The sequence below is a fragment of the Symphalangus syndactylus genome, chromosome 8 (assembly GCF_028878055.3).
Source record: "Symphalangus syndactylus isolate Jambi chromosome 8, NHGRI_mSymSyn1-v2.1_pri, whole genome shotgun sequence".
NCBI classification, from domain to species: Eukaryota; Metazoa; Chordata; class Mammalia; order Primates; family Hylobatidae; genus Symphalangus; species Symphalangus syndactylus.
The window spans coordinates 23974089-24001763 of record NC_072430.2 but is presented as its reverse complement, the minus strand read 5'-3'; the positions used below and the strand labels follow the sequence as shown (position 1 = coordinate 24001763).

Genomic DNA, 27675 nt, shown 5'->3' with positions numbered 1-27675 from the left:
AAGGAGCTGGCTTCCACTCACCTCAGCAGCAGCCCCGCGCCCCCTAAGCACCTGTCTGAACCCCTACACGCATTCCCACGCACCTGCTCAGGTGGGCCTGTGCAGCTGCCCTTCCCCTGTGTACAATAATACACAGGAGAGTAGCTTCCCTACATCAAGGCCAAAGATGACATGACTGCTGGAGCCCCACCCACCCCACCCTGGCCCACAGTTGCCCAGCTGAGTCTGACTTGCAGTTCCCAGAATAAGCCAATGCCTCCTGGCAGCCCATGGACTCCCCTGCCTTGTCCATGTGATGCATTGCTGGGTTTGCAAACGTGACTCACAGCAAGCAGGGCTTACAAACTAGTGTCTGCAGGGAGAGAACAGTCATCCAGAATCAGCGCAAAGTTTGCGGTGGTGCTGCTGACCTAGGCCAACTGGGTCACTGAGGCCAGAGGACCCCTCGGCTCCTCACCTCTGCATCCAGCCACCCAAGTCTTCTAGTTTCTGGTACAGGCTCTAGGTGCACAATAAGAGAGACAGCTCCTGCTGCCACGGGTGACCTGGCTATGACATCTACCCCGTGGATGACACTGGCCTCTGTTCCACGTCAGCCATCCTCTTCAGTGGCTGCGGGCATGCTCAGAAGTGGGAGTCGTCCTGCCGCCCCGGGAGCTCCTCCCTGACCTCTGACTGCTGCAATGGGCAGGGCCCCTTCCTCCTCAGAGAGCTTGGGGACTAGAAGATGGCACATTGTCTGTGGCTCAACTTGGGGCCATCAAAGAAGGGAGCTGGCATGATATTTTGTGTCCTCAAAGAGCTACCCAGCACTCCCAGAAGGCCACCAGGCCCAGGCTCAGCCTGGCTCCTGCCAGCCCACTGCAGACAGCCCTAGCCACTGTGCTCCAGCTGCACCCAGCTACTCCGGGTCCATGCGTCTCCGTCCTGTCTCACTGAAGGGCCTGGCCGGGTGCTGCCCCCTTGCCTGCTCCCCTCCTGACTGTTCTTCCCTTTAGGCCTCAGCTCAGTGTCAACTCTTCAGAGGATCAGTAACGACCCCCCTGTTCTCCCAGGCCTCGGTGTGTTTCTTCCTAGTACTCGCCGTCACCGGGGCTGTGTTACCTTGTCCTCTATTTACCTATGTTTTGTTGCCATCATCCGATGCACTCACACTCGGATACAGCTCCAGCAGGGCAGGGGCTGCATCCACCAGGTCTTATTCATTGTTGCATCTGTAATGTCTTTTAGGAACTCTGGCAGACCATAAGTTCTCAACTAAGACTTGCTGAATGAACATAATAGTTATTGATGAATGATCTCACAGATCAGTGGAGAGACAAACGGGTAGGGGCCAGGGTCAGATCCAGGGCTGGCTGCCAGGAGGCGTGGGAGGCCTGGGGCAGGGACCTACAGACAGGGGCTCAGAGGATTTCCTCATGCTTCACTCTGTCCATCCCAGAGGGCCGAGGTCAGCAGAGGCCCAGCGTGTGGTTTACCCGGCCGGCTGTGCTCTTGGCTGGTGAGGTGGCAATGGGATTTATTACATGAAGACAAAGGCAGACACAGTAGGCTTTATCACGGGCACACAGCCTGCACAGGCAGCACAGAAACACGTTGGGAAGTCATGCCACCCACACAAACCAGGAGGAAACAGAAAACAGGGCGTCCTTTCTGCCGCAGGTACTAATATTACTGAAGAAAAGAAGTGACAAGATGTTAGTCTTCTTGGTGTGTGATTCCAAACACTAAAACCCAGAAACTGTACTCAATGGGGCCTCAGTGTCCACACAAAAATCAGAAACAACTTGACTGGCCCACCTGAGCTCTCAGAGCTGCTGGATCCATCTCTTACAAAACGTGGTGATGCTCAACCAGGGGTGGCATGGGCTCCCTCCACCAGGGAACATCTGGAGACATTTTTGGTTGTCATGAGTGGCAGGGTGGGGAGTGCTGTTGGCATCTGGTAATGAGCAGCCGGGAAGGCAACTAAGCACCCTGTATTGCCTGGGATAGCCCCTAGCAGTGCAGAATTATCCAGCCCAAGATGTCAATCATGTTGAGGTTAAGAAACCCAGAAATAGTGTGCATAAAAGTTCTTTCTAAAACTCTGGGGAAAATCTATTATTGATAAACAATGATATTTCTAAAACTCAACATGCCCCTAGACCCTGAGCTGAAAAACCCTGACCGTCCACACACAAGCAGAGGGGCTGCAGGCTACATGCTGGCTCAGAGCACAAGCTTTGCGGTGCCCTCTCCTGCCCCTGTCCCAACTAGGCTACACAAAGTCTAGCTCTGTTCCTGGTTGGTAAGAGGGCCACATGTCTTCCTGGGGACCAGGCTTGCTTTCCACAAGGGGAAGTAACTGCAACGGGCTAACGGCACAGAATGGTCCCACCCTCCCCGAAGCAGAAAGGGCGATTCCTGGCCTGGCATTGGTGCACAATGGACAGATTGTGTGGCTGTCTCCACCACGGGAGGAGTTGCCTATGACCCAGGGCAGCAGTCATCGAGAGGCTGACCTCACAGCCACCCCAGAACAGGACATAATCTGTTTCTCTGGGACCAGGGCCACCAGATGCGTCCAACTCTGCCTCCCGTGGCATTTGCTGGCCAGCAGTCTCATTGTCACATGGCACCAGCTGTGTCAGAGGCAATCCCAGATGATGACCTGCTGCCAAGGTGGCCCTGAAATCACCAACCCTCACACCACCCACAGCGCCATCAGCTGTCACCAAAGCCCCTCCGAGCTATGATCCTGACCTTGCCACTTTCTACCTGACCCTGGGCAAGTGACTTAACTTCCCTGGGCCGAAGTTGTCTCCCCCTGAAAAATGGGGAAATCATTCCATTATCTCATGGACTGAGATGAGGACCAAAGACATAAGAGATGAGAACGGCCCATGGCAGAATGGGACATGTGGTTCATGCTTGGCAAATAGGGAGCCCTCCCATGGCCCCCTAGTGACAACACAAACCCCTTCCCGGGGCCCATGGTTCTTACTCTGACCCCACCGGTCAGCAGGCACAAAGGCAAAGCCGACACAAGCCCACTTAGATTCTACGGTGTTATTTATCCTCTGATCGGCTTAGATGTTATCTTTCAAGTCGGATTCGAACACCTAGAACAACAAAAACTTTTGTTTCTTCTACTTCCTCTGCATCCTTGTGCTGGCGACTGCTCAATAAACATCAGGGGCTGACAGGGTTTGATTCAATGCAGTTGTGAAATCACATTTGGGGCAAACATGAGCCGTGGCCTTGGGTAGTCCTTTGGAGGTGGACGCAACAGCTCTGAAGGTCTTCTGTGCCATCCTGCACCTTCCCTGTGCGGTAGGCAAGGGGACCGAGGCCCAGGTGGGCCAGCAGGTGAAGGGTAGGGCCAGGAACAGCACTTGAGTCCCTCTGACCCCCATCTGGCCCTGCCTTTTAGGCATTTCTGCTGCCCTAGCACAGAATGCATCTCTCATTTGGGGACACTTTCATAATCACTGCCTCACTGACTCCAATTAGGACTGAGAGCTCTCAAGTCAGCCGGGGCCACAGATAAGGCTGACAGAGTAGTACTACTGTCACTGTAATAATAATATTGACATAAGTCACGGTGACTGATGGTTCACTAGGCGCCAGGCCTATACTGAGTGGCTCGCACGCATCATCACACCCCAGGCACTCACACTAAGCGTGGCTGACCCTTACACACACGTGCAGCACTCACACCATGCCAGGCACTACGGGAATCGCAGGTTTTAATTAGTTTGAGGCTAACAATAACCCTATAAGGTATTTTAATTGTTTTTAAGAAGAAAAAGGAACTAGGCTGTATTGGGTTCCCTTGCCTGTAGGGAGGTCCAGTGAGATGGATGAGTCCGTGTCACCACAGGGCAGACACTGAGAGCCAGCATAAGCCTCACTGCCTTCTCATCCCTCTGCTGTGACAGCTGTCATTTCAGGCTGCAAAGCTGTAGCTAACCCTCCGTGACCACGTGGTGCAAGCCAAGCTAAGCCTGCGCTGGGTGAGGGGAGCTGTCTACCCCTGCGGCGAAGCCTGGCCTCGCTTGGCGGACTAGCAGGGAGGGCCCCAAACGTCACCCCCTCCCACCAGCTCCCAGCGCCACTCACTTCCTGTCCCCTCAGAAGGGTGGTGGGGTCGGGGAGGCACTATTGAAGGCTGAACATGGTTTCCTTCCAGGGACAACATGAGAAGAACCAGTGTGGCCAAGTGTGCATTCTCTTCCGGCATCCTCTGGGGCAGAAGCTTCCTTACCAGATCCACTTTAGACCATTACACACTGAGAGGAGCCTGGAGGTGAGTGCAACTTTGTCCTGTGTAGGCTGGGCAAGGCTCAAGCTGCTCAGAGGCCGGCCTTCATGGCAGCGGAGGGAGGGGACGCTCAGGACCACATGCAGGGGCACCTGGGGCTAAGGATGGGCACAACACTGAGCCTGGGGCCATGAGCTCCTTCTTCACCTTGGAAGCACCCAGGCTCAAAGGAGTAAACAGTGTCTTCAGCTGCTCAGAGTTCATCTTGCACTGGCAATCTCCCCTTCGAAGCAGGGCCTCTCTCTTGCCAATTATATCTGATTATATCACCGCCATCCCCGACCCACCCTCCCTGCAGGATAGAGTCCAAGCTGCATAGCCTGGCATGAAAAAGCCCTGAAGCTCCGGCCTTGCTGCTCCCTCTCCAACCTCGCTGACACCTGGAGACATCGCTGCACATGCCCATCAGGCAGCACCATCTGCCTCATTAACCCTTCTGGCCTCCTCCCTCCCTGCTCCAAGCAGCCCAGCAGAGCCACGTCCTCCCTCCGCAAGGCCATCAGGGCACCCCATGAAAGGCCGCCCCAGCACATGACCAGCACTGGGCATGTGCCGCCACCCAAACACTTAGGCACTGCTGGTGGCAATGGAAACACCAGCTGCTGGGAACAGACACAATCCCTGCCCCAGTGAAGGGACAGACAATAGCCACTGATAAAGAATTACGAATTTCTGAAGGGCATGAAGGAAAAGTGCAAAGTTGGCAGGGCCTGGGACAAGAGATGTGTCATTAGTCAGCTCACGAGGGAGGACGTTTCTCGGGAAGGGGCACTGAGCTGACGGAACAGCTTGTGCAAAGGCGCTGAGGTGGACACGCATCAGAGCCTGAGCAGCTGCTGAGGGGGCCAGGGAAGGAGCGGATGGGGCAGATCACCGAGGCCCCATGGGTCAAGCTGGCAATCATGGCCTTCAGTGTCACAGCAATAAGAAAGCATGGGATGTTTCAAGCCAAGCCGTGCTGTGATCAGACCTGTGTTTTTCCTAACTCATCACTTTAGGGGCTGTGAGGTCAGTTCTGGGTCTGCCTGCTGGCCTCCCCTCCTGGCCAGGAGCTCGCGGGCGGGGCACTCAGCAGTGCTGCCGCAGAGGACACTCTCCTTGCAGTCTGTGTGCAGACCGGGAATTCAGGGAACATCTGAGGGACAATTACCGTCCTTCCAGCTGATAAAAGACAGGCAAAAGGCAGCAGTTGAGACTGAAACCTCCTTCTTAGTTCTAAGCTTATTCAGGGAGAACCCCAGGAAGGTCCCCTGAGGCAGCCCCACATGGCCCATGGATCACAATCACAGCACCCCTTCAGGGGCAATTCCAGGGCTAGAAGGGGCAGCAGAAGAGGAGGGTGGCCCCCTCCCCTCCCACCCCGTGCCCACACCTGTCAGGTGGCTCTGGGCGCCACAGCGAGGAGAAGGCTCATGTTGCCCCCCCCGGGAAAGCCACTCACCAGGCCAGGAGGCCCCTAGTGTCCCCAAGCCTGGGGCAGGGACCCTCTCGGCACGCAGGCCCCACTTGCCCACGTGGGCAGGCCCTGGGGGCCCCTGCCTGGGTCTGCACACTGAAAACCAAACCTCAGGCAGAGCCTCGGGGACACCAGGCTGCTGGCTCCACATGAACCTTGGAGCAGAAAAACAACTGAATCATCCCAATTGAGTCTCCAAGCCAAGCCATTTAGAAGCCAATCAAAAACACACAAAAAACAAACAAACAAAAACAAAAAAAAATCCAAAACCCTGGGGCAGTGATGAAGGTTCTGTGACAAGCAGCTTTAATGTTCTGCAGTAAGCCTCTGGCCCACACCCTCCACCTGCCCACCAGAGCAGCCAGAAGCAGGCACAGCCTCCCGGCTCTGGGAATTTCTTCCCTCCCTGGGGGCCAGAGCTTTCACAGAGGCAGCTCAGTGCAGTGCTCTGGGGCCCTGAGGAACATCTCAGAAATTCATTTTTCTCCACCCACACAGCCCCAGACCACTTCCTCCTCCCTCCCAGGACCTGAGTATGGCCTGTGGAGAAGGCCCTTCAAGCTGAGCCCCTGCTGGGCAAAGCATCTTGCCTCAGTTTCCCTGCTCACAGCAAAATGGGAGGACCCCAGCTCTGGGTGCTGCTTCCCCTGCCTCTGCCTATAGCATCCCTATCCCTCCCAGTCCTCAAACCACACTCACGCCTCCTTGTTAATGTATGGAGAATAAAATTTAAAACAAGAATCTGAAAACAAAGGGCACGACTGAGGTCAAGTGTCCGCCTCCCTGGGTCTATGTGGTCTGGCTCTGAACTTGCATCTTATGGCAGAGGGAGGGGGACGATCAACGCTGACAGCCTGGTGACCGGTGGAAGAAGGAAGCCTCTTCCCCAGCCCCCATCCCAGTGCCTCTCAGTCATTCTCTGTGCCAACCCCACCTGCCTCCTCTCTCCTGGGGCCTCTGGAAAGCGCAGCCCCGCACCCTTTTCCCCAAAGGATTGTTCTCCTCACAAAAGAGGAAACTTCCCACCTTATCAGATATCCGGCCTCTTACTGAAGCACAGACGGTGATGAAAATTTATCCCAGAAATACCGGTGCTGGGAGGTTATGGTGAGGTCACGGCAACCATCCCCCAAGACCCAGACAAGACACTGCCTGGGAAACGCACCTGTGGCTGCCTGACAGCCTTAAGCCGCAAGACCCTACGCTGCCCTCCACACATGCTCCCTGTTAATATTCTTCTCTGCCCAGAAAAGGAACACAGTGGGCAATCTCATTCACTGTTGGGACATCACCTTCCTGGGCTGTGGGCTGTGTGTGTGTTTGGGGAGTGGGCAAGAGGGATAAGAGCTTGGGAGCAGATGTTCCAGAACTCCAGGCCCAGGCTAGCCGGGAGCTGTGGCCCTCTCTCTAGGAAGAGCAACCATGTGGGTGTGATGAAGTGGCACTCAGCTACAATGGGCACTTTACACCCACAGGCGTTTACTCCTCCCAGCAACCTGCCCACCCAAGGAGGAAGGAACTGAGGCTGTGGGGAGGCGTGTGGCTCCTAAGTTTTGGAGCAAGGATCTGCCTTGAAGACAGTTTGACTCCCATGTCCTCCACCTCATCCATCTCTGGAGAGGCCACACAGCAGGTGAGGAGAGCAAGCTAGCGCAGGCTCAAATCCCACCTGGACCACTTTCTAGTTGTCCTGTACCTGCTTCCTCATCCACAGGAGGGGAATCATCGAAACTTACAGCTCATGGGAGCAAGTGGGTCAACCGCCATGAAGCGCTTTCGAGCAGGGCCTGGTATGCGGTAACTGCTCTGCAGTGCTTTCTGAGGTAACAGTAATCAGGCGTCTGGAAGGCCATCGTCCCCGAGATGGACTCAGCAAGAGATGCGCCATCCCTGCCCCAAAGGTCTGCGTGGCAGCCCAGGCATGGCTGTGCTCCTCCAGAGAATGAGCCCCAAGGGCACCACAGGCACATGAACTGGGCACTCGGGGGCCTTCCGAAGGAGACTCCAGGGGTGAGGCAGGAGCAAATGGCTCAGGGGAGAGGAAAGTCGCTGTATGATTTGGGATCAGCTGGGACCACACCCCAGGACAGTTGTGTAGGCTGGAGGCAGAGAGGAACAGAAGAGCAAGCCCTCAGGACGAGCAGTGGCTCACCTGAGAAAGTCAAGACTGACCCCCGGCTCTGCTGGGTCCCTGTGGACAAGCTGCACATGCTTCCACGCCTCCACTTCCTGCTTATCAACAAGGCTGGTGAGTCTGCACTGAGGGCTGTAGGGATCAAATGTAGCACATGGGTGAGTGCTGATCAGCCCAGCCCTGGCACAGGGCAGGGGCTCAGGAAGCAGCACATCACCAGGGCACATCTCCTCTGTCTTATTCCCCTCGAACCCCAGCACGCTCCTCCCAACGTGGTCTGAGCTTTTCTTATTCCTAGCACCCATTTTACAAATAAGGAAACTGAGGCTCCACGAGGTCACAGAGGAGCCCGACCATGTTTTTCCCACCGTCTCCAGTCTGATGAAGGAGACAGTGTTCAGCAAGTGGAATGGACTTGGGGCCACTGGCGGGGCAGACGCCCTGGAGGGCACGACGTGGGACATGCCCTGCCCCCAAGCAGGGGAGGCCAGGAGCAGGCTGCATCTGTGTCTGGGGCCACTTCCTGGTGGGAAGCAGGAATGTGCAGCAGGGAGCTGGCCAAGGAACGGGGTGAGAGCCCCAGCGAAGCAAGGGGGGCCAAAGTGGCTGACCGCGAACACGCGGGGAGAGAGCAGTGTTGGCAGGACGGCAGCACCGGGTGACTAGGAGGCGGGTGAGATTCCCTTTTCCCTGATGAAGAAAAGCAGGGCACCAAATTTGCACCTGTCACACGCTAGAAACCCCAACTCAGGCATCCCCATCCCACCAGGCACGCCTGAAAACAGCTACCATCTTGACTGCATTTTCACTGACGACACAACTTTGTTTTTCATGACCTCTGAGCCGCTTTCTAGAGGACAGAATCACATTCTTGTCCACAACACAAAGAACACAGGACAAGTCAGTAGCCAGCATGAGAACCCCAAGGCAGTGGGCAGGTCACTGTGCAACCAGGACCTGGGAGGCCGCTGGGAAAGGGGTGTGGGGAGTGGGAAGCAGCTAAGGGACTCAGCAAGATACCTCAGGCCGTGCTCAAAGGTGAGTACCCACGTCAAAGTAATGGGCAGAGGCAGGGTTCTCCACCAAGGCAGGACTCAGTTCAAAGGCCCTCAGGGGTCCCCTTTACCAAGTGCAGCAAAAGGGTTCCATTCCTTGTGCCTACCTGAGCCAGGGGAAAGGGCTGCGCGTGCCTGTGCTGAGGACGTGGAGGCCACACTGGAACTCAGCGATGCCTCATCAGTAAACCGTGTCTACATAGCCAGGGGGTGGAGACGGCCCGACCAGGCCCTGGTTCAGTCCCCATGCTACACCCGAGGAAACTGAGGCCACACAGAAATACCTGCCCACGAGCCCATGTCTTGCCAGTGGCAGAGCCATTTCTCCAGACTATACCTCCAGAGAGCTGCTACCGCCCTAAACACACACACAGCCATTCCAGGGCCTCCCCTCCTCCTCCTGAAAATGCCACAGCCGAGGGCTGCATGGTCCTCACTCACCTGGAACCTGTGCACCAGCTCCAGGGACTGGCTATCATTCTGGTCGGCTTCAAGGATGACGTCGGTCAGCTTGTGGATGATGACGTCCAGGGGGCCCTGCTCCTCGATCGGCCGGCTAAGGTTCAGCTGTGAGGCAGGGAACACAGACAAAAGCAACAACTTCAGCACCTGAGTCCACTGCCCCCATCCTCTTGTCCACCCCGGGGCATATCACCAGAGGAGCCTCCAGCCTCCCTGTAGCACTCTGGAGATGGGGCAAGAGGAGGACATGGAAAATACAGACAGGACAAGCAGGACAAACCCTCCAAGACCCCACAACTCTTCTCTCCTGCTAACTCCTCAAGGGCACATCCCACGTTTGTAACTTCTGTTCCCCAAGCCCCATGCTACCCAGGACGCAGAAGACACATAAGAGGAATCAAGGCGATAGTGTCAACAGACCAGGCAAGTGATGCTGAGAAACGGCTTTGCAGAGAAAGGCTTTTCTGAACACATCCCATCTGCCCAACAACCTAGGAAAACTACGGTTCCAAGGGGTTACGTAAATGACTAACATCACACAGCCAGATCATAACTTAGATCTAAGTGGATACTGCTTCTGCTAACCTATAAAAAGTCTTAGCAAAGCTGTGGTCCTCAGGAATCTAGAAGTTGCTGTTTTCAGCAACCAGCCACTTGCACTTCACACTGAAATCTGGGCTCATCGGGAAAAGTGAACACGCGCAGGGCTGCCTGCAATCTGTTCCATACTGCTCCCCTGCTATGCCAGGGAAGGTGTTTATTTTTGCAAGTGCCTAAGGTTGGGAAGATCAGGCTCCAAGGGAGCCAGAGCCTCTGGCCAACAGACAGTCAGCGTCACCTGACCCCAAGACATGAGCACCTGCCAAAAGCCGGGGCAGCCTGACACCCGCTTCCTGACCCGCCACATGTCTCCCTCCCGGCATGCGGCCACCACCACCTGCAAGGCCAGTGCCTCGGAGGCAGCGGCGCCAGCCCGGCACCTGGCTGACCCCCAATTTGGCCTTAGCAGAGGCCAGAGAAGGCCACAAGCCCCACCCCTGCTCTCATCCCCACCCCCAAGTGGGTTTCCCTCCAGGATTCAAGGCTGACTGTTTTAAAAATGTTACTAAAGACATCATAATGACAACTACAAATGGTCACTGGCAGTGGGCACCACGCTCAAAGCTTGCGTGCATTTCTTTCATTGTATTTAACAACCACTATGAGAAGTGATTTTACAAATGAGGAAAGTGGAGGACGGAGACTTAAAACCTGCCTAGGGTCTCACAGCAGGAAGGCAGTGAAGCGGGGACACAAACTCAGATCTAAGGCTGCGCTTCTCACTCCATTCCCCGCTGCCTGACCCCGCAACCCTGCTCCCCACGCCTGCTCTGTGCCCTAGGCAGCTGTCCTGTAAGGCCACAATCACCTGGCTGCATTGTTCTCTGGCCAAGTTGGGCCAACTGGAGGCACAGCAGAAGATGGGCAAGAAGGAGAGAGGGAGGGGATGTATTTGCAGCATCCTCAAGCCCCCACCCCCGCCATATTTCTGGCAGCAGTCACAGCCCCCACGGAGCAGGGCAGCCCCTCTCTCAACCCTACTGCCTTCCCTATGGCTCCAGGTACATTTTTGGTCCCCTAGTCCCCTCAGGCCTAGGGGTGGTGACGGCTCCCAGGGCTTGTTAGCATCGGGGAACTTTGTCCCGTGCTAGCTCTCAGGCAGGCCAAAACCCTGTGATGGTCCCTTACTAAACTCTTCTCCGTTGTACCACCGGAACGCAGCAGCTCTTGTCTGCTGGTGTCTTTAACTCCTCTTTCTTACTGTTTGCCAGGAAAGTTATTAAGGGATTTCCCCTACATAGAAAAAAAAATCCTTTAGACCTCACAATAAGAAACTACTAAGGAATGCTGTTCCCTCCCCATGGTGACAGGCCTGTGTACAAAACAACACAAAATAAAACCAAAACCAGGCCAGCTGAGAAGCTGCCCATCTCTGGGGCTCTTGGGGTGAAGAAGGGGAAGGGAAAGACACTTCCGAGTATCTCCTGAGACTCGGCGCCGGCTCATCCTCACCGCAAGCCCAGGGTCCAGGGAAGACGCTCCCTTACGCAAAGACCAGGACACCCACGGCCCAGGAAGGAAAATGACCAAGCAAGGCCACGCAGGTGGAGCGGCCAGGATAGAGGCTGTGCAGCAATGCCCATGTGTCAGCCTCCAAGCAGCCCGCTGACCTGGGCTCGCCATCCCCTGGGGCCTCATTTCCCCTTTGATAGAAACAAGAAACTGCAAGAGCTTTGCTGGCTCTCTTCACAGATTCCAAATTACACTCCACCCAACACCTCTTCCCAGAAAAAGCAGAACTCTGAAGGAAGGTAGAGAGGCCATGGGCAGAGAACACTAGGCTCTCAGACAGAGCCAAACACCAACCCGTTACCACTACAGCCTGTGGCTTCAGTGGGACAGGCACCACAAACGAGAGGCCAAGGCAGCTATGAGCGCAGGGGGAGCCGGGCCACAGGAACGACGCATCCGGGCCCACAGAACCCCCATACCCACCAGCATCCACATCTCCAGACAGCCCTCCAGGTTTCCCTGCCTGGGAGAAACTGTGGGGTTCCCTTGGCGCTGGGGAAGGAGGCGAGGAGAGGGGACACCCCTGGTGTCCTCACCTGGCATCAGCCTGAGGCCTGTAGACCTGACAACCGCAGCTGTTTGGAAAATAAGCTCTCCGCATCCCCAGCGCTCCACTGAAGGTAAACAGCTGAGCTCTGGAAACAGGCCACCCTCCTTTGTGTATTTTCCAAGCATTTTCATGCCAGTAAAACCCTTTTGTGAAAACAGCAGCTTGGGACACACATCAGGCCTGGGCCGCTCTCGGGTGCGGCCGCCTCTCGCTGTGGCATCTGTGCTGGGTACCAGCAGGGCTGCTGGCAGCTCTAGTGGCTCTTCCTCAGGTGCCTGACATGCCACAACCGCCCTGAAGGGGTCTGTCCCCTGAATACACTGCAAACAGGCTGCGGTCTCCCTCCACTAGCTAGAAAAGAGATAGGCCCTTGGGTGCGGCCCCCACAGGAGACAGGGCCCAGCTCCTGAGACTGGGGAGGCCACAGAGGAAAGGACATTGTGCAGGGGGATGCCTGAGTGGGAAGGACACACAGAGGCGGGTCTCGCAGATGCCATGGGGACAGGAACTCATTTCAAGGTTGTCATTCTGCTTTTCTGATCACACTCTGCCCCCAGAAAAGAGAACATTCCCAGGGACTTCTTGTTCTCCTCAGAGGACGGGGTCTGGTTTGTCCCTCTCAGCAGGAGCAAGGGTGTCTCAATGAAAGGCTGCCCGCCGGGGCCTGAGGTCTGTGGGCACTCCGTTTCCAAGTCACGCCATCTCGCAGGGCCCATGCTGGATCCTGCTCTGTGCCACGCTTGGAGTTCAGAACTCAGAGAAAACAAGGGGCCACTGTTTCCCTCAGGGACCAAGGCAGAGACTTACTAGAGGTGGGGGCAGGGCTGGGAGACGGGACAAAGGCCTGCAAACCCCAGTGGCCCCAGAGTCCTCTTTGACTTCCAAAATGATTAACCCAATCGTACCCAGCCTGGTAACCAAGCTGAGCTAGGCCCTGACACTATCCCTGTTTCTCCCAAGATCTGGAACGGGGGAGGGGTGGGCCAGGCAGACAGGCCTAGAAACCCATCTCCAATCCCCTGCTTCTGAACAACAGCTGGTCACTGAGCTGTGCGGTACCTCAGTTTCCCCAGTCATAAAATGAGGATGCTACTCGCCCTTCCCTGCACCTCACAGGACTGTTATGAGTCCCCAGAGCAAAAGTTCAATCCTCTTTCACATTTCTCAACTCACCTCAGCCCAAACAAGGCTAGTGGCTCCCTTGTGTTGCCCACAGCCCCAGAACCCTTTGCACGTCGCTCCAGGATTGCACCGTAACCCCAGTTATGATGCTGATTCTTTAATCCACTGTCTCCTGCTCCTGCACTGGGGGCTGCTCTTCCTCCATGGTATCATATAATCTTTCTGACCCAATTCCTCAATTTCTCAGTAACTGGTTTCCAATTACTCAGGTAATGGGGAGGGCTGTGTGGCCACCGCCCTCTAGGAACCTCAGTGTCCTTGTCTTTAAAGCGAGAAGGCTCGCGACCCCAGCACTAGCACCCACCAGGCTCTGCTCTAAGCACTTCACATGCACTGAGTTGCTCAATTCTCACAGTGGTCTGAGATGGGGACTCTTGAGAGGCACAGGGTGGTTAAATAACATGTCACGGTCTGACAACTTCACACCCACTCTTAGCAGTACCTAGCCAGTGACACTCAATAAATGTCAGCTATTGTATTTCCCTATACTTACTATTCTTATTATTACTGACCAGTGGAAACTTCCCAAAAGTTTTGTCCCAACCAAGCTTGAGACAAAATGGCCCCAATAAAGTGTGAGAGGGCTGAAGTCTGACTTATTCCTCTGCCCTCTCCATGGATCTGAGAATCTGGGACAGAACTGCCATCGCCAAAGTTCAAAGGCCTTGCCAAGCAGAAGCAGGTCTCTCCAGAAGGAAAAGTCAGATCTGGGAACCTCACGGACAGACTTCAAAAATGACATTGCAGCCAGACATAGTGGCTCGTGCCTGTAATCCCAGCACTTTGAGAGGCCAGGTGGGTGATCAATTGAGGTCAGGAGTTTGAGACCAGCCTGGCCAACATGGTGAAACCCCATCTCTACCAAACAATACAAAAATTAGTCAGGTGTGATGATGTGCACCTGTAGTCCCAGCTACTTGGGAGGCTGAGGTGGGAGAATTGCTTGAACCCTGGAGGTGGAGGTTGCAGTGAGCCAAGATGATGCCACTGCACTCCAGCTTGGGTGACAGAATGAGACCCTGTCTCAAAAAAAAAAAAAAAAAAAGATCTTGGCCTCAGAGGACTCCATGCCAGTGGTGTGTTTTCAATGGGTTTGATTCCAAAGGAAGACTGGAGAAGAGGAGATGGACGCTTTTCCCTGGCAAGACCAACTCTCACTCTCAAAGCAGCTCCAGAGAGGTCAAGAGCTCTAGAGTCATTTGGGGCTGCCACCAAGACCAGCAGGCTGGCACAAGGACGGTAGTGGTCACCCTAGCAGCCTCTGCCCCAGGCTGGGGAGGAAAGCTGTTGAAAATGCTCTCTGACCCAATTCCCTGATTTCTGAGTAACTGGTTTCCAATTACTCGGGCAATGGGAAGAAATGGCAAACTTGTGAAGGCATAAGAGTGGGTAACTTTTCTCCCTAGAAGATAAAGGGTCAAGACAACTAAATGGCCTGAGGATGGTGCTACCTTGTAGAGCCAAAGTTCTGGGAATTTACGAGCTGATGTTAGACCCAGGAAAGTTACACCCATTCAGCAAGCACAGCTCCTTAAGAATAGGACTGACCCTGAGTTCTCAGGATGGGCCAGTCTGCATTCTCAACACTGGGTGCTGGAGGGCCAGGTCCAAGAGCAGGCAAAGGATAAGCACACCCACTCCCAGGATGCTGGCCTAAGGAAATGATCAACAGGTGAAGGCCACTTCTGGCCTAGGGAGAGTCACTAACAACATATTGACAAGAGAAAAGACACAGAGTGCATGTGCGAAAATGGGGTGCTGGCTAATGCTGGGCATGCCACCACAAAGGGCTAGTCAAGAGCCACTGAGATGGTGTGGCTGGGCACGGTGGGGCACACTTGTAATCCCAGCTACTCATGAGGCTGAGGTGGGAGGATCATTTGAGCCCAGGAGTTTGAATCCACCCTGGCCAACATGGCAAGACCGCATCTTTCTTTCTTTTTTTTTTTTTTTTTTGAGACAGTCTCGGTCTACCGTCGAGGCTGGAGTACAGTGGCATGATCTCCACTCAGTGCAACCTCTGCCTCCCAGGTCCAAGTGATTCTCCTGCCTAGCTTCCCAAGTAGCTGGGATTACAAGTGTGCACCACCACACCCAGCTAATTTTTGTATTTTTAGTAGAGATGGATTTCACTACTCATCTCTAACAGATGTTGGCCAGGCTGGTCTTGAACTCCTAAACTCAAGTGATTCACCTGCCTCAGCCTCCCAAAGTGCTGGGATTACAGGCGTGAGCCACTGTGCCTGGCCGTATCTCTTAAAAAACAACAACAATGAAAAACAAAAACAAACAAAAAAAGCAGTCACTGAGATGACAATGAAGAGGTATTGATAGAGATAAGGGTAGGTGCTTGAATTATAACCACATGAACCAGTATTTACTGTGGAAAAGGCTGATAAGAAAACCCAGAATATGAAAATAAAAGGACTGTTGGTATAGCAGCCCCTTTTCTGTTTTTGTTTGTTTGTAGAGATGTGCTGGGTTTCACCATGTTTGGCCAGGCTGGTCTCGAACTCCTGATCTCACGTGATCCGCCTGCCTTGGCCTCCCAAAATGCTGGGATTACAGGTGTGAGTCACCGCACTCGGCCTATCAGCCCCTTTTCTGGACACAAGGCAGGAGTGCACTTCCTGATTCCCTGGTAAATGGGTGATCATGTGACTCGTTCTGGCCAATGAGCTGTGAGTGAAAATAGAACATGCCGTTTCCTGGGCAGAGCATGTAACTGCAGGAGTGAGGTCTCCAGAGCGCTCTCTCCCCTCTGGTGCAGGACCAGCGACCTTCCAGATGGGGCTGCTCAGTTTTAGATCTCTGAGTGAATAAGATGGACAGAGCCCCCAGCTGGCCCTGTGGACATGTGGCATGAGTGCGGAATAACCCATGGTTTTCAGCTAAGATTCTGAGGCTGTTGGTTAATACAGCACAACCCAATCTGTCCTCATAAAAGAGCTGGTCCCCCTACCCCAAGCTTTTCTTTTTCGTTTGTTGAAACAAAGGAAGGATGGAAGTGAAGGGAAAGGGAAGGGGAGAAAAACAGATTAAGGCAAACAGGCCCCGACAGGTAACTGCGAGGTTGAGAATAGGATTTAGCTGTGATTTTTTTCACATTGTAGTTTAGTATTTGGATGAGAGAGGAATGGGGATTTATCCTGTAAGGGGAAGATAACTTGTCAGAGCCCTTAGGAGCAGAAGGCAGGAGCCTTGATAGAGCCACATCACAGACATGGCTATTCCCCAGCATCCTAGGAAAGCTCACCCCTAGCAGTCCCCTCCATCTGCCAGATGAGTCCCTCGATCCCGTGCGTCTTGGCCAAGGGGCTGCTTCATCTGTGTTACTGTTCACAGTGGTACCTGAGAGGCCAGAGTCAGAGCAGATAGGAGCTAACCCCTCCCCTCTGTTGCCAGGCACCAGTCTAGTCCTGTCCTGGGGGGTAAGTATGAATCACAGGCTGGCAGAAAAAGAAAAAAAGGAGGCATAAAAGGGCTGGCAGCTCTGGACCCACAAGGTGGGGAGTCAGAGGCCACGTAACAAAGCCTGACCGCACTGTGTGTGTGTTGTGGGGAGAGCGGAGGGGATCCCACACATGAACCTCCTGTTGCCAGGCCAGGAGGAAGGAACTCGCAGAATCCTCTTGCCCACAGCACTCCTCCATGGCTGGCCAATGCTCTTCTTCCCAAGCCATCTCAAGCACAGAGGTGCTCCCTCCCCAGGCAGAAGGATGCCCAGGGGTCAGAGGGCAGGGGCTGAGCCCCCAGCTGTGCATCCTGGGGAAGGGCACATCCCTCCCCTCCCCAAGCCTGCTTCCTCGCCTGTGGAGTGAGGGTAAAGAAATATCCTTCCTATAGTCGCGATGAGCGCACAGCCAGGGCCAGCCATCGATTACCTCCCTCTGTGACTAGAGCTGACCATGCTGCACAGGTGTCAGCAAACAGGACTTTCTTCCTCACATGAGGCTGGATGTTCTCTGGCCTCAGCGGAGGCCTTTCTGGCCTTCTTTGGCTTTCCACAAGCATGATTCTGATAATCACCTCCACCAGAACTACTGGGACCCTTATCATATTCCAGGTGCTGCCTGAGCAAATGACAGACCTAATCTCCTTAGCACGTAATCTCCATGTCCTTAGGAGGCAGAGGCCACTGTCGCCATTTTACACATGAGGCAAGGAAGTCAAGAGGCAAAACAACCGAACTGAGGCTGTATAAACAGCAAATCTCCCCCAACACCCCCAGCTCCCTGTGGCTCCAGGACACAGGCTCCTGAGCCTTCTGCCTTCATCAGGAAGGGGAGTGGGCTGACAACACAGCTGGCTAGACGTCCTTTCCTGACGTGCAGGGATTGAGGCTGGGGGGAGCTATCATGTGGTCTGAGATACAATCTGAGGGGGCCAGAGGCAGGGAAGCACCCACAAGCACAGCGTCAACAACCCAGACTTGCCCCAGTTCCAGGAGAACAGGACAATTCTGAAATCCTAGCTGGCAGGCCTCAAGTTTTCAACCACAACGCCATCTCCTGAGAGCCACCTGGGTCAGGAAGCGAGAGCCTGTCCAGGGCTAGAATCAGGGTCTTTCCATCCTGCCGGCCACTGACACAGCACACCACTGTCAGCTTCGCAGAGTTCTCCAAGCTGAAGGGCCTGGCATTGGCACCCCAACCCAGAAAACAAGAGCAGGAATGGAGTCTGTGGGGGCAAGCAGGCAGTGATAAGGCCTGCCTAGCACCGCCCACGTTGCTGTCTTTCTACTTTAGTTGTGGTGGTTTTGCCAGGCAGAAAATCTTGACTTTTCTGTAATTCAAATGTATAAATATTTTCATCTTTTGATCTTTGCTCCCTAGACTGTTTTTTAAATCAGCCCATGGTTTTCTCAACTATTCTTACATTTTAAGTTTTTATCATTAAATCTTAAATCCACCAGGAGTTGTTTCAGTGGAAGACTGAGGTATGCATCTGTGTACATTTTCTTCCGGATGGGCACTCAAGTGTCTCAACAACATTTACTTACCCATCTTTTACCCACTGTTTTCAAATGTCAGTATTTTCATAATTCTCACATTTTTTGGATTCTCCATTAATTTGTCTTTCACCAATATCACAATGATTTCGTTTGGTTTTCTTTTTTCCACATTGTTTTAATTACAATAGCTTCACGATACAGTTTAATACCAATAAGAGCTAGGTCCTCCCTTTTTCACAATTTTCCTGACCAGTCATGCTCATTTATTTTTCCTACACATCCTTAAGAACAGGACTTGGAGCTGGGTGTGGTGGCTCATGCCTGTAATCCCAGCATGGGATTGTTGGAAGGTTGAGGCAGGTGGATCGCCTGAGTCCAGGAGTTTGAGACCAGCCTGGATGACAGAGTGAGACCCCATCTCTAAAAACATAAAAAATTAGCCAGGCTGGTGGTGCACACCACACCCACACCTGTCATCCCAGCTACTCAGGAGGTTGAGGCAAGAGGGTGATTTAAGCACAGATTGCACCACTGCACTCCAGCCTGGGTGACAGAGTGAGGCCCTGTCTAAAAAAAAAGAAAAAAAGAATAGCACTTGGACGGAGAATTAGTTATATTTATGTATCAATTTAAGGAAAACCCATGGTTTGATCATGAATCCTCTTAACCAGGAACACCACATGTTATATTTGCAGCTTATATCACAAATGACTGATCTCTCTCAAATATATTAAGATCCTACAAACTGATTTTTTTAAAAAGACAACCTAACACAATAGAAAACATGAACAAAGATATGTTTGAATGTAAGTACAGAAAATTAACTACAGGCCGGGCGCGGTGGCTCACGCTTGTAATCCCAGCACTTTGGGAGGCCGAGGCGGGCGGATCACGAGGTCAGGAGATCGAGACCATGGTGAAACCCTGTCTCTACTAAATGTATAAAAAAAAAAAAAAAAATAAGCCGGGCGCGGTGGCGGGCGCCTGTAGTCCCAGCTACTCGGAGAGGCTGAGGCAGGAGAATGGCGTGAACCCGGGAGGCGGAGCTTGCAGTGAGCCGAGACTGCGCCACTGCACTCCAGCCTGGGCGACAGAGCAAGACTCCGTCTCAAAAAAAAAAAAAAAAAAAAGAAAATTAACTACAAAAGGCTCCCAACACATAAATATTAGAAAATACTCAACCTCATTCATACAACAAATGCAAATTACAACTACATTACAATAACCATTTTTTATGTACCAGATTGGTGAAAGTCAGAGAGACGGATAACACACTGTATCAGCCAGGGCTGGGGGGATGCAAATTCAACCATCTCAATGGCGGCAAGTTGGTAATATCCGTCACGATTTAAATGCATAACCTTTCTCGTCCAGGAGTCTCACTTCCAGGAGCTGATCTCACAGGGTGAACTCACCCACATATGCACTCACACACATTGCTGCACTGTTTGTAATCGCCAAAAATTAGTAACTAAATAAAAGTCCAACAAGAAGGGACTGAATCACTCATGAAGATCCATATGGTGGAAGACCATGCTGCCACAGAAGAGAACGGGGAGTGCTTTCTGTAGTGACATGGAAAGATCTCCAAGAGGGGCCGATCACTGAGTATAGCATGCTAGAATATGGATGGAGAGGGAAAAAAAGGGTTATACAAAATCAATGTTTGCTTGTACAGTAAGTCTTCGCTGAACATTGGGGATAGGTTCCTGGAAAGTGTGGTATCAACTGAATTGTACAGCAGGTCCTCAAATAACATCAATTGCTTCAACGTCACTTTTTTATAACAGTGAGAAAAAAATTGGTTTCATTATATATTTCATTTAAAGTCACAGTCCTCAAGAACCTATCGAAGACGTCAAGTGAGATCTTACTGGATATGCACAGAGTATCTTGGGATGTGCACAAGAAACTGGTCAGAGTGGCAGCCACCACGGGGGAGAGGACCAGGGGGCTTGTGGGATCAGGGTGAAAGGGAGACTTCTCATCATGTGCTCCCAGAAATTTAAAACCGGTGAAATGTCTTATTTACTTACTGAATGTTTGTAAATTACCAACTGAGCAGTCTCTAGGAAGAACACACGTTTGGAGTCTGAGAGTCAGACAGGCTTAGATTCAAATCCAGCCAATGACTAACAGCCATCGAGCACCTCTGTACACCCAGCCCAACTCTAAGCACTTCACATGAACTATCTCACTTAATCATCTCAATGACCCCACGAGGCAGAGCTGATTATTATTCCCATTGTACAGATGGAGACACCAAGCAACTCGCCTTCATCCACACAGCTAATGATGAAGGAGCTGGGAGGGGGGCAGGGAGGCAGACTCTGGGCTAGACAACTGGAGAACCACACTCCAGATGTTCCAACACAGGGATACGTCTACAACATATGCACGCGCATGGACAACCGCGTACATGTGTCTCAGGACCCCTCTGCAGATCTCAGAGCCCGTGCACTAGTCACTGAGTAAGCAAGAGAGTCATCAACAGAAAACGGAAATGATTTCCGCTGCTGTCCAACTGGTGCCCCCATTCCCACCAAATGGCACATGTGACAACCTCAGTCTCACCCTGGGCCACCTGACCAGCTGCTTTGGCTGAGCACAAGGGGCTCACTGAAACCGCTCCCTGCTCTCAGTGCCCAAGGAATCCTGGCTCTCCTCTCTCCAACCTCTGGCCTGAGGCTTCAGTACTTTCCAAGTCACCTAGAGAGCAGTGGGAAAAAAAAGGAGCTGGTCCTTGGCTTTCTGCACTGAGAGGACCTCAGTGGGAAACTGGCGTTGTGGGCCCATGCACCTGCTGGCTCCAGCCAGAAACCCGGAGGCTGCTCTCCCACAGCCACACGCTCAACATGCCGTGGTTTCCTTGCACATGCACAGGAGCCACAGGACGCGTCCTGGCCAACAGAATGGGAGCAGACATAGTGGGTGCTTCCAGGCCAAGCTAGTTTAAGTGTATGATGAACGGCGTGCCTTCCCTAGACCCCATTCATGTGGCTGACGAAAAAGACTTGGATGACAGAATAACCTGATGGAGTGAATCCAGATTCTTGAGTCACTGCTTGGAGAGGCCACTGGTCTCCACTGGACTGTGACATGAGCAGGAAACCAACCCCCAGAGGTACAGGGCAGCCTGTTCTAACACCTTCGCTCAGTCTGTTGACGAGCTCTCCAGCCAGGACAATCTCTCCCCAGGCACTGCTCACTGTGTGCCTATGCCAAGGATGGCCTTGAACTCAAGTCCCAGGTACTGGAAGCAATGGAGGGGCGGAGGCAGCTGTGGGCAGACCTGGGCCTTCAGTCAATGATCTTCAACCCCCTTGAGACACTGTTTCCTCACTGGTACAATACAGCCGATGACAGCTGCCACCAGCATTCCACGAGACAGTGTTGGTGAAGCCTTAGCACCAAGCCTGGCCCAGAGCAGGCCCCCTGCAGGCACCTCCCCAAGTCGGTGTCAGCTCTCAGACCCTCCGGAACCTCATCAATCACAGTTCCCATTGGATCTCCCACCTCCAACGCCAAACAGTAACCGCCTTCAGGTTCAGCTTCGGCATTTCTAAGCCTCAGCGTCCCAGGCGATGGTGGGCCTGTGGCTCCTCCCTCCCATTGAGAACACTTCACTGCCTCCTCACAGTGGTGCCTACTCAGGGAGAACAGAGAGGCTCAAGCTGACTGAGCTTACACGGCTGATGAGTTGCAGAGAGTTCTCCTTAGCCTGTGCCCTCTCTCTGAGGACAGGGACTATGTCCTATTCCTCCCCATGGTCCCTGTGTGGCCTGGCACCGTGCCCAATTGTTCTAGAAACCAGCAAACATGGACTGAATTGATTCTCCAAAGCTGGAGAGATTCATGCCATTCACCTATCCATACAGTATGTATTGGGCATTTCCATACATGTTATCCCTGCTTTGCACTGAAAAAAGAGGACACGGTGAGATGAGGGAACTCATGGAAGGTCACTGAGAGTAAGCGGCAGACCCATGTTTTCTTACCACTCCCTTCCCTACAGCCAACACCTCACGCTGCCCGCCCCTCACCTCCACCTGAGGCCTGGACCCCTGGGGACCCTGAGCTTAGTTATGTCTGTGTTGGACTCTGGAGGCTATGGTGGGGGAGGTGAGAATCTTCTGGTTACAGAATTCCACGATGTCCCAAGCAGCCCGAGGAATAAGCCACACATGCCCTGGGCCTAGCAGGGTAAGAAAAATCAAGCCGTCTCTGGGCAACAGAGCAGGCAAGGACACCCGAGCCACCCGAGCTTCAGCCCCAGGGTGCACCTTGCAGAGAGGAGACATAGGCCACAGGAAGCCCAAAAGGCACAGAGGCTCCAGGCAGCTGTGCTTTTAGCCACGCTGGCAGGCCACAATCTTTGAGGGCTGAAGATGCCACAGCTCTGACAACAAGCACACACAAGGCAGGAGATGAGCCACCACCCTTGGTCACCAGCACAGCTTCCTGGGCATGACTCTTGTCCTCCCAAGCAGGCCACGAGCATCTTTCAGGCCCCTTCCTCTAAAGCCAGGCATAGTAAGCATCAAACAGTCAGAGACACTGACCCTCCCAGGCCCAAGAGAGTGGACAAGACAAGGGTAACAAAGGAAGCCACTGACAGTCCCCAGCAGATTATCTTCGGTGCACCACATCTGACTGTCCCAAAGCTGAACACGTGCTGTGGCGAGGGATGGATTTCTATCTGAGCCCTTGGCCAGATGAATTCAAAGGCTGCTACCCTCTTCCAGACACCCAGCTACCCTGTCTCTCTGCACTTCCCACAGAGGATTTCAGATCCAGGACTGAACCACCTGGATCCCAACTTCCCTCCCAGATGGTAAGCAAGCACAAAGTTAGCGCGCAATGCATGCTGCACTCCCTTCCAACTGCCAACGTGAGAACTGAGGGTGTGAGAGCGACACCCCGCATTTACACTCAGTAGAGCTGACTGGAGAATGTGCAAAAATAAAATGAGGTGACATGTCCCACTTGACAAATGCTGAAAACATCAAGAATGCAGTCACAGCCACCCTTCTTGCTTCTGCCCTTTATCCAAGATGTAAATAAAAGAGAAACCGTTACTGCTTCATGAATCACACACAAAAGCCTGTTCTTTATTCTGCTCCGGTTTTCTCAAAGCCTCAGTTTGTGTGAGTGATGCATGAGAAAGACAACAGGACTTGTTTTCTTCCATTCATTCATTCATTCATGCACTCATTCATTGAGTAATTAAGTGAACAGAGTAACTTTGTGCCTAGCACTGCTCAAGCTCTGAAGATACGACGTGAAGACAACCACCAGGTCTCTGCCCTCAGTGCTCATACTCACACCCTAGTGTGGGAGACAGACAACAAACAAGTAAATGAAGTGACTGCAGGCGCCACCAAAGGCTGCAATATCAATGAAGTGCAGAGGGCATGATGGGAAAGGGGGCACTCATCAGAGAAGGCCTGGTACAGGCTAAACTGTGCCCCCAAAAAACGGTATGTTGAAGTCCTAACCCCTAGTGCCTCAGAACGTGACCTTGTTAGGAAATGGGGTCTTTGCAGATGACCTTTGTTAAGATGAGGTTTCCAGAGCACATGTAGGTCCCTAGTCCACGATGACTGGTGCTCCTATAAGAAGGGGAAATTTAGACACAGACTCACACAAAGGAGGAACATCGTGAAGAGACGAAGGCAGAGATGAGGGCGATACTTCTACGTTCCCGGAAACGCCAAAGATGGCCAGCAATCCACCCCCAGCAGGGAGAGATGGCTGGAACAGGCCCCACCGCCTCAGAAGGAGCCCTGCTTGGGATCTCAGGCTTCTCACCTCCAGAACTGGGAGGGGTGCATTTCTGCTATTTAAGCTGCCCAGTTTGTGGCCCTTTGTGACAGCAGCACTGGCAAACGAATCCAAGTCCTCTCTAAGGAAGGCCTGGGCAAGAAGAAGGACCAGGAGAGACCTGGGGCAGAATGTTCTGAACTAAGAAGAAGGCAAGTGCAGGGGTCCCGAGCAGAGGAGGCCAGCGTGGGTGCAGGGGATGGGGGACAAAGAGGTGGGGGCATGATTAGGAGTCAGTGTCCTCAGAGTGGGGGAAGCTGGCGAAAGGCCATGAGTGAGAGAGTTAGATGCCTCAGTCCCTTTGGAGAGACCGCTGTGGAAGTTAACACAGGTGAGGCGTCAGCACCTTGCCTGGTACAGGCTGTAAGCGCTTCATACATGGCAGTTGCCATTTTCATGGCCTCATGGAACAAGGGACTCAGGTAAGATTTTCAGAAACCATGATGCTTCGAAGACAGCAGCGGGCCAGGGGTCAGGAGTCTGGCACTGACTTGCTGTGGGACCTCGAGCCATCATTTCCCTTGTCTGGAACCTGGGGGCCCGGGCTTTAACGAGGGCCACAGACCCCCCTAAGGCCTCCTGGTCTGGCTCCAAGAGGTGGTGGTATGAAAATAAGTGCCCATCCCCAAGTGGGATTCCAACTTCATGTCCCCAAACTTCTCCCTTCCATGCCCTGGCTTCCGGCCTGGGATGTTTACTTTTGCTGACAACAAAAAACATATTTCAATGTTTGCTTTATCTCCATGTTCCCCCTAGAGTGGCAACTGGCAGCCCCGGCCACAAGTGGCAAAGAATTCTCCAAGCCAAAAATATTTTCTATGCATCCTTTTTAACAATAAGGAGGGGAAACTCGGACTCAAATTCCTACAAAGCCTGCATAGATTATTATTTAAGCCCTGAAGCTGTACTCTTCCTATATTCATTGCTTTCCAATCTGAAGACAGCATTCCTTGAGGCAGTTTTCCAAACTGGTATTTGATATAATAGTAATAAAGCAGCCGAGTGCAGTGGCTCATGCCTGTCATCCCAACACTTTGGGAGGCTGGAGCGGGCAGATCACTTGAGGTCAGGAGTTTGCAACCAGCCCAGGCAACACGGTGAAACCCCATCTCTACTAAAAATGCAAAAATTAGCTGAGCATGGTGGTGCATGCCTGTAATCCCAGCTACTTGGAAGGCTGAGGCAGGAGAATCAGTTGAACCCAGGAGGCGGAGGTTGCAGTGAGCCGAGATTATGCCACTGCACTCCAGGCTGGGCGACAGAGCGAGACTCCGTCACAAAAAATAATAACAACAAATCAGCATTAACATTCTTTTAAACATTGCATGAAAAGGGGAAGTTCAGTACTCAAAATCATTTGCAAAGACTTGGTTGCGTCAAGCTAAGCAGCAGCAGAAGCTTTGCTGCGGGACTTCTCAGATACTTTAAATATGTTCACTTGCACAGAGATTTGCAGAGAGGAAGAAGCTGACGCTGAAACCCTTGCATACTCACTTGGGAGAATTCCAGAGAATGCTGCCAGGTCACGGAAATTTACTGACCCACATCTGACCTGCCCCACCCTCGATGGGAGGAAATCCCCCAGGGACCATGTACACACCATGCTGGGCGGGGCAGCTTGATGCCCTTGAATATCTTCCGATTAGCCTAATCTAGAGGGCATATGTCCACCCAGCTCTGGCTGTGACCCTGGTGAGTCGCTGGGACTCATGAAGGGGCCATCGCACTCTGCAGACTGCAGCATACTCCACAGCTCTGAGAAGCTGCTCAGGGAAATGGGTGACAAAGGCCAGCACGGATCGGATCGTGCACCCTGCAAAGCCAGCCCTTTTCTCCAGGGGGTGGGCCCTTTGGCAAAGGAGCTGGTAGGCTTCATCTCCCTGGGCAGCAGTTGTGAGCTGCTGAGAAGGCATGGACACAGAGACACCTAGACAGACTCGCCGAAAGCAGATCTGTGCCAATGCCCTGCCAGGGCTTGGGAAAGGTACAAGCATCGGTTTTCCCAGGGTCTACAAATGAAATCAGCACACTTAAATTTATTGGGTCCCAGTTTTTGCTCAGAGGCCTGTGATTAAGTGTCATTTGTTATTCCTGCAATCCTACAGGTTAGAGTCGGACCAAAGGTCATCTCAGCCAGGCCCAAGGACGGGGTCAAGGGAGGTTTCCTGGGGTGGGTGATGTTAAGATAAACCAACTGTGCATTGGCACAGCAGTGCCTCAGTGACTCTGAGGCAGCAGCCATGTGACCTGTGAGCCTTGTGAAAAGGAGAATAAGAAAAGCTGGATCTGCTGCAATAACTTCCTAACCGGAGAAGGAAGGAGACTTCCTCAAAGCCCCACAGCAGCCGATGCTCCCCAACATTCCCCACCACCTTCTCTGGGCCGGCCCTGCTGAGCACAGACATCAGAACCAGGGTCTAGAGAGGGAATACTGATGAGTAATCAGTCAACAGTGACCACCCAGGGGTGAGGGCCCCAGCACACGACTGGTAGAGGAACAGTGGGAGCCTTGGGGCTGGGAGGCTCCTGCTGAGAAAACCAAATAGCACTTCATGGAGGAAGCCAGGCCAGACAGGAGGTAAGAGGTACGTGTCTAAGGAAAGGCAGAGAGGAGAAAGAGGCGCTAGACAGAGACAGACACATACCCACTGGTCCCCAGAGCCTCAGGAACCAGGGAGGGTTTGTCCTGGAAGAGAACGGCATGTGTGAATGTGCGTGCCTGTGCGTGTGGCTGTGTGGTGGGGCACAGGAGGGCTCTCGGGCAGCACAGGGGTAGCTAGGTGGAGAGGTCTACAGCTAGGGCAGGAATGATGCAGGGGAGGAGACAGAAAGAGAGGCAGGACTGCACAGCAGCTGTAGGACTGGAGACTGAGGATGGGGCAGGGGGCATGCACAGGACCTCTTCTGGTGAGGGTTGGGGTGAGGCACCAGCTGGCAGCCTTTCTCCAAACTCAGTAATGGGGGAGAAAGAGTGGGCTCTGATGCTGGGAACCCCCAGCCCCCTATCCAAAGTGTAGCCCCAAAAGCCGTCTAATACTTCCCCATGGGTCCGTGGTAAGCCCTGCCCCGACACCTTCCTCCCAGGTGCCCTCCCCCACATCCTGCCCCCAGCAAACTGAATGGGGAGGCGGCTTCAGCCACACAGCACCTGCAGCAGCCAGGGGTTCCCATGGCAAACCAGTCCCCCCACTCCCCCACCCCCTGTTGGAGCAGGAAGATGCTCTGGAAAACCTACCCCAACCAGAGGCAAAGTGACTGGGCTCACAGAATGCAAAAAGTCTCCCGAGTCTCTTGATTCTGACCCAGAAAACTCTTCTGGGGGCCCTACAGGCCCCCTCAGAGGGTGACTCCGGCCCCTCTGCCCAGTCTGTGCCTTCACTCCTATAATTCCGTGCTTTTCCTCTCCAAGAATAGAATGGGGAGGCGGGCTCCACCACGGCTGGTCCCCCTGGGCTGGGAGATCTGTCTGCTCTGCTCTCCACTAGAGGGCAGGCCAGCCTGAGCTGCCTGGGGGCCCCTGGGACCTCCCACATCCTGCGTGAAGGTGGGGACTCAGTGAAAGCCTATGGCTAAGTGGGCACATAATGACCCACCAAGCAAGGGAGAAGCAGACACTGAGATGGAAGCGGCAGCTGCGCCCA

At 53.3% G+C, this 27675-nt stretch overlaps 1 protein-coding gene across 6 annotated transcripts in view; it reads right to left on the bottom strand.

The window, feature by feature from the left end:
* ITPK1 (inositol-tetrakisphosphate 1-kinase) overlaps window positions 1–27675 on the bottom strand; it is a 185157-nt gene that overhangs the window by 72133 nt on the left and 85349 nt on the right. For 5 of the 6 annotated variants that reach the window (XM_063643980.1, XM_055288342.2, XM_055288344.2 and 2 more), the window contains one exon: window positions 9393–9518. In XM_063643980.1, coding sequence (XP_063500050.1) covers window positions 9393–9518 — 126 coding nt within the window. Of the gene's footprint in view, window positions 1–9392; window positions 9519–27269; window positions 27516–27675 lie in introns of those variants that run through there. The other variant, XM_063643981.1, reaches the window with a different exon arrangement.